We start from the raw sequence: 7,519 nt of genomic DNA, 5'->3' as shown, positions 1-7,519 counted from the left end.
TTTATATTCTAGCTTGTCAATATCAGTAATTTGAGTTTCTAATTCGTACAAAACTATAGACTTAGTATTTTGACTTCACAAACATCTAATTTGAACCAGACACACAAAATTCAATGTTTAACAGCTTTTTTAATATTTAATTTTAAATTAAGAAATCGAGTTATGTATAATACTAAAATTTGAATTATAATCTACAGTTTGATACCAAACTTACTGAAATACATTCATGAAATAGTAGTTCAATAAAGTTTGAATGTGAGTCAACAAACATGATGACATAGCCTTTCACCCATAAACCGTTTGAAAAATGTTAAATAAAGCTGCTAGAATTTGAGGGTGGACTAATGCTAAAGCTGATATTTTGAGACTGAGAAAAGCAGGAGATATAAAGTGATACACTAAGACTTATGGCGAATTGCCTGAAACTGCAGGTTTCCAGTATTTAGCACATAGGTTTGTAGAAAAATATAGAAAGCGAGAAACAACAAGCACACTTCTGACACAGAAACATAGCTTAACAAAGTAAAGAGGAGAGTCAGTTCAAATTTTCGGGCATATGCTTGAAGAGCTAGGAAACAGATTACGCAGACATCCAAATAAGATAATGATATAAGATACCTCGAAGTCAGATTATGAGTAAGGTTTAATCAGTAAAATAACATGCACAAATGTAAATGAAGCAAACATGTCTGACGCAGTTTTACTGGATTTGACTAAAGTAGCTACACAAGAAAAGCTACGTGAAAAACAGATCTATAAGCCCTAGATCTTTAATATAAATATAGTGAGTAGCAATAACAACAACGTTCTAACCCTATCGCCATGGATATCCTTTATTGAGTATGACACAAGGTTTTTGTGTCTTACATTCAAAATTTTATTAAACAACTTTTTATTTATGTTATACCAATTAGCTAATAATCATATTTTGATAGTAAATAAGTTTTACGTTCTTAATTGTATAAGGCAATATTTAAAAAAATCATGAATTTCCCCTTGTGTAACACACGTCACATTTTCCCTAGGTGTTGTCTCTATTTTTATCCATCACCCCTCCAAAAAGTACAAAATTCAATGTAAGTTACTTACTATAAAATCATCATTGCTCAGACATACCATAATTTTTATAGCCTTCAAACTTGTTTGGTTACAGAGCTATCAAATAGAAAATCAGACCCATCTTCTTTGCTAATTGCAGAATTAATAAATAAAAATCCAACATTGTTAAAGAATGCTTGGAAGGAAATAACTAAAAGTATCTTAACTTCTATGACAGGACGTCCGGTTAAAATGCTAGATAAGTATATTGTTCAATAAACAATTATTCAATACTTACTGAAAACCCTACCACTAAATCTTTTTCAAGTACTCACCCATTATTTCTTATAAACATGACAAAAACCTAAAAGAAATCCTGGCCCACAGTATCCTTAAACAAAAACAAAATGATACTCCAGGCACTCACACATGTAAACAAAACATTTGTGTCACATGCCACATATATACAACACTGCACACATAAAAGGAAAGAACACAACTTTCAACATAAGACAGTCCTTCACACGGACCACTGAATGCATAATTTACTGCATAATTTGCAATAGTTTATACATTGGACAAACAGGCCGCCAACTTGGTGATCGAGCATGAGAACATTTAAACCATATTAAACTGCACAACCAAGATACACCTACAGGCAAACATTTCACCATCAACAACCATACATTTGAAGACTTTTTGATCCTTGGACTTGTTAGTGCTCCAGCAGACATTCACAAAAGAGAACGACTGGAAAGGAGATTAAACTACAATATGAGGATCCTACAACCAATGGATTTAAATGAATGCTCTTCATTCCTGTAGATTTTTGTTTAAATTTTAATTGCTATCTAGTTATCTTTTCATGACATATAATTTGTATGTAAAAGATGTAATTTTGCTTAAAAGTTTCACACTCAACATTCCAAATACTATACATGCAAGTTCTTTGAATTCTGCACATGCACCTTTGTTGTAAACTGTATGATCTAACAAAGTGCGGTAGCTCAAAACGTCATCCTTTCAGAAAAAGAGAAAGTCAACTGCAGAATTCTCCAAAGGGACATGCTTTCAAGAAAGAAAGTCTCATAGGAGAAGAGTAAACCCACATCTGATGTGATCATAACATATCAAAACATTCCCATGATTGAGGAAAATGAACCCTCTCCACCAATACCACCAGCCATGATAACAGTAACACCAAAGAAGCTACTAACTGTTTATCTCATCTATCAACCAGCTAGTTCACTAACCTTCATTCCAAGTCATCTTTCAGCAATCTGACAAAATCTCAATCTAAGGCCATGATATGAACTAAGGCCTAAACAAACCAGTGTAAAAGATGAAGAACTAGCAATGAAGAGAAGAATACCCCAACATCAGTGCCACAAAAGAAATCAGTCAACTCTGAATTCATATAGCCAATTTAGAGAAAATTGTGTCTACTGAAGGCAATACTCCTCCAGCTTCTGTGGAAAGTCTGTTCTTCTTGCTTTAGCCCAACCTATATTTACCTCTACAAATATGCATATATATTTATATAATAGGTTTTTAAAATGTACAGTGTGAAAGTTAAAAGATATAATTTCAACTTTTTTTTCCCCATAACTGTATAATACTATAAGTAAAATTTGAATGGTCAGAGCTGATAAAAGTGTTTAATGTTTAAAAAACATATATATATCTATGTTAAAAGGTCAAAAGGTGAAATAGCTAAATTTATAAAATTGCCAAAATTAAAATGAAAGAATGTGTGTACATTAGTATGTAACATTAAAGTAAAATTCTGGTGCTATTTTAAAGTTCTACCTTATAAATAAATAAGAAAGGCTACAAAGGGCTATCTAACCTTTATATTAGTTACACTAGTAAAGCTTGTATGCGTATGACCTTAGATATTTTTTTGCTTATTTGTTTGTTTTCAATATTCAAGCAAAGATACACAACAACTAGCCATCTAATTTTGAATCAACAGGCTAGAGGGATTGCAGCTAGTCAACAAACACCCACTGCCAACTCTTTGACTACTATAATCGAATAGAGTGATTCAACTATCACTCTTATATGTTCCACAACCCCTAAACATGGAACACAGTTTTGGGTTGACAGAATACAAACCATGAACTCTTAAATTCAGTCTAGAATGCTAACTTCTAGGCCATACCCTTTGTCTCTAATAAAACCTGTCTGTTTTGTACCTCATTAAATGTGTCTACTGGAGTTATAATTATTACTTTATTTGAACCTAACCTGGTGACACTTAAGTTAGCACATATCCTTCATATTTTATTCTCTACAAGGGAATTCTGATAAGACATGAAAAGAAGAAGTTGGTTTGAATTTTTTTACATGATATAAGCATTTATGTTTACTGTGTGAAACAAAAAAAGCAAAGATATTTCTCAGTAATTACAAAGTTTAACAAAAAAAAGTTTACTTGAAATAAGTGTTAAAAAAAGATTGCTCAATCATCAGTAACTTTCATAAAATAAACAAATATTTTTGAACATGTATGTTTGAATAATTAAAAGGAATTTCTAAATTATCTATTAATTCACATCTTAACTTATATTACAACCAACTTACTAGATGGCACTGTTGTCACATCCATCAGACCAGAGGAATTGTTTTCATATCTCACTAATGCATCAGTTTCTTGTTCCTGTTGAGATACAGACATTTTTTTTGCCAATAAAAGTAAGTTTTTAGTAGCTCTTTTCCACTTATTTTAACAACTTTGTTGTATTAAAATTATTTAACTGGATGTGATCAGATTGCAATACTCTACATCTAAATTGTGGGTTTTCCCAAACTTACTATAACAAATTCTTTACTACCCACATAATTTATCAGGGAATAAATATATTTGTGTTTCTACATTATACATCCTATGCTGTACACACAAATAATTGTAAACAAATAAAACAAACTTATATATGAAACCACATGTTTATAATTTGAAATGTAAACATTTCCATATTACAGTCTATACACTGTAAAACACGCATCTTTTAAAATGTCCGTATGGTACTTTTGTCTGTTTGTCATTAAGCACAAAGCTACACAAAGGGCCATATTTGCTCTGCCAACCACATGTATTGGAGTCTTCAGACTTACCACTGAGCCACTGGAAGGCCCTTGTGGTACTGAAAAGAAATATTTAGTTTTTAATACTCAATTAGGGTAATTTTAAACCTAATGATATTGTAAAGAAATGTTTACCTTTAATATTGAATTACAGTAATTTTATACCTTGTGGTATTAAAAAAAAATATTTAGTTTTTAACATGAAATTAGGGTAATTTTGTATCTTGTGGTACTGAAAAAAACATTTTTAAACATGTAATTAGAATACTTCACACCTTGTGCTACTGGAGAAAAGCTTTAGATTTTAACACTAAATTAGGGTCATTTCATACCTTGGGGGGCTGAACTTGAGGGGACAAAGGTGAAAATCTGAGAGTTTGGATTCCTGATGATGCATCTTCTGTTTGGAAGCCCTTCAAACCATTCAATGTCTCTTCAAGACTTCTCTTGATCTTCTGATAAGCATCCTTTTGTGAAGGGACTGGGATAGGTTCAGATGGGTGGGTTGGTTTGCTGGGTGCAGTATAATTATCAGTTGGGGCCACAGAAGTAGTAGTGGAAGGTAGGCGAAGAGTTGTAGGTGGTCGACTAGGTAGAAAGACATTTGCTGTCTTAACTGAAGGGGCAAGAGTTGTCAGTTTTTTCACTGGAGGGGAGACTGATGACACAGGTCTGGGTAGAAAGCTAAAACACAAAACAAAGAAATAAAAGGTTATTACAAAAACATTTATTTATTTCAGACTAATACTAAAAATATAAACTAATCTTAGAACAGAGTTTGTATATGGCTACCCAAAACTAACTTCATAGTTCTCAAGAATATATATAAATAAAATCTGATTAAAAAATGTTAGTAAATGTGATATCCCATTTTTTAATCAGTTCTTTAATATAAGATATTCACACTTTTACACATACAGGCTTCTCCCATGAGTTTATTTTATATTTTCCAGGTGCTTGTTTGCTGTAAATTAAACATTAAGAAAAAATTGACTTATGAATCAACTAGTACTTTAATACTAAAATGGAGATGCTATCTTTTGGCTTACAATTTACTGCCATCTTTCCTAAAAATTATTAAATTGTAAGATTTGTATTTTTGAGGAGTTTTTGCAACAGTTGTATAATCAACCTCCAAAACACGATAATAACGAATTATTTCACATTATACTTTTAAATCTCTGCAGAAGCTGTTTGAGTCTAATCTTTCCACAGGACCTGATAATAATGAATTATTTAACAATATTAGACTTTCAAATCTCAGAAGCAGCTATTACACCAGTTGTCTAATCAACCTCCAGGACCTGATAATAATGAATGATTCAATAATATTAAACCTCTAAGCCTCGCCAACAATGAGCTTCAAGCATGAAAAAATATCGCCAAAGTTAAAATACTGAAACCTGATACAGAAAATACTTTAGTTTTAACCAAATCAGAATATCTTAATAAAGTTGAAATTATTTTTCAATGATACAACTGCATACGAGTCTACAAATATTAGAAGTACTAGACTAGAGGGAAGGCAACTAATCAACACCACCCACTGCAACTCTTGGGCTACTCTTCCCTAACAAACAGTTGGATTGACCATCACATTGTAGACCATCCCAGTGGGTAGACCTTAATACTAACAAGTATGGAGACCTAAGGATGATGAATTTCAGTTAAAATTTTATCAATTAACCCTATTGTCATGGATATCCTTTACTGCATATGACACAAGGTTTTAGTGTCTTATATTCAAAATTTTATTAAACTACTTTTTGTTTACATTATACCAAAGAGAATAACATAAAATCTTAGCTAATAATCCATATTTTAATAGTATACAAGTTTTAAATTCTTAATTCTACAAGGCAATATTAAAAAATCCTGATATTCCACTAGTGTCACCCACGTGACACATTTTCTCTTAGCATGTCATCATCCCTATTTTATCCACCACCCCTCGAAAAAATATAAAATTAAACGTAAATTACTCTCTATAAAATCATCATTGCTCAGACAAACCATAATTTTTATAGCCTTCAATTTTGTTTGGTTACAGAGCTACCGAATAGAAAATTAGACCACTTCTGCCACACCCACCTGTCATATCCTCTCTTTCACAATTCGTTGATAGTTCTCTCTTACGTTTCATTATATATTACCTGTAACCAATATAAACTCAAGATTTTCATTTATCAAATGACATATTGTACAATGTTACGTTCTAAGCATTTAGATGTCAATTTCACTTTGAGTACCAACATCTTTCCCATGGGAAACTTAACGACTAACTTGGATGAATTTGTAATGGCTCTTGTCGCATAGTTTGAAAGCCAGGAAAATTTTGAGATGCAAGTTAAGTTGTCTACCTTTTACATGTTATTAGTCTATATTCTTTGGTGCATTACTACAATAGCTGTAAGAAACCAGGCTTAACTGTCCTTGACAGTCGAGGGCAAGAAAAAAGAAGATTGGTTTAGTATTTTATTTCTTGTTTTTCATGCTTATTCTTTATGTATAATTATAAAAGTAACTAAAATGTAAAAATAGGGATCCTTTTATGTTTGTTAAGATTAGATTAAGTAAAATAAATAATAATATTATAATGAAAATGTTTCATGAGGCACACATGCGAGCAGTTCGTGGGTAATGTAATTTTTGTTAGCATAATGTGGACTGCACATTCCCTTAGTGAGTTACAACTTATAATGGTGCAGATAGTAGTTGGACATGGTTCAAAGGGCAATAAAACAATAACATTTAATTATAAATAGATGTATACTGTTATGAACTTAGAGCTACTTAGCATAAAGGAATGTAGTTTTTCATGTTACAATTTGAAGGCATTCTAGAAAGAAAAAATGGGTAATTTAGGTTTATTTTGATTTTTTCTTGGTGCTTACGAGGTTGGTTGAATTGACCAATTCCGTTTTGAGATAGGGTAGAGAAAATAACAGATAAACTATAATATTTTAGTGAAAAAAAAACGTTTGAAATGCATTTAAGAGGTTTTAGGGATTACACAAAGGAAATTTGAGATTTTTGAGATGAGAAAAGTATTTTTAATTTTAACATGAAAATCACTTGAAACACAGACTATTCAAAACAAATATTCAATATATTCATGGACAAATCTTTGTTTTATTTTATTAAGAATACTTCACTAAAAAGTATGATTTTTTGTATGTGAAAAACTTATAATATTAGCTGAAAGATTGCCAAATTTTGGGAAGATATACACACTATATTGAAAGTTAGAAGTATTAAATCTATTAAGATTTGACTGACTACATGACCTCTCTGTACTCGTATAAAGTCTTTATAGATTTGTCACTACTAACTTTTAATATAGTGTGTATATCTTCACAAGATTTGGCAGTCTTTCAGTTAATATTATAAGTCT

At 31.3% G+C, this 7,519-nt stretch overlaps 1 protein-coding gene across 1 annotated transcript in view; it reads right to left on the bottom strand.

Annotated features, from left to right (window-relative positions):
- The window catches only part of LOC106463033 (serine/threonine-protein kinase unc-51-like), a 149,148-nt gene that overhangs the window by 55,137 nt on the left and 86,492 nt on the right, over positions 1–7,519 (bottom strand). Inside the window, exons 14-15 of the mRNA XM_013923003.2 lie at positions 4,458–4,809; positions 3,625–3,700 (exon numbers count right to left, since the gene is read on the bottom strand). Of these exons, the coding sequence (XP_013778457.2) occupies positions 3,625–3,700; positions 4,458–4,809 (428 nt within the window). The remainder of the gene's footprint in view (positions 1–3,624; positions 3,701–4,457; positions 4,810–7,519) is intronic.

This window comes from Limulus polyphemus, unplaced genomic scaffold, assembly GCF_000517525.1.
Source record: "Limulus polyphemus unplaced genomic scaffold, Limulus_polyphemus-2.1.2 Scaffold1308, whole genome shotgun sequence".
Taxonomy (NCBI): domain Eukaryota; kingdom Metazoa; phylum Arthropoda; class Merostomata; order Xiphosura; family Limulidae; genus Limulus; species Limulus polyphemus.
Note: the sequence above shows the minus strand (reverse complement) of the source record. Positions and strands in the feature narration are given on the sequence as shown.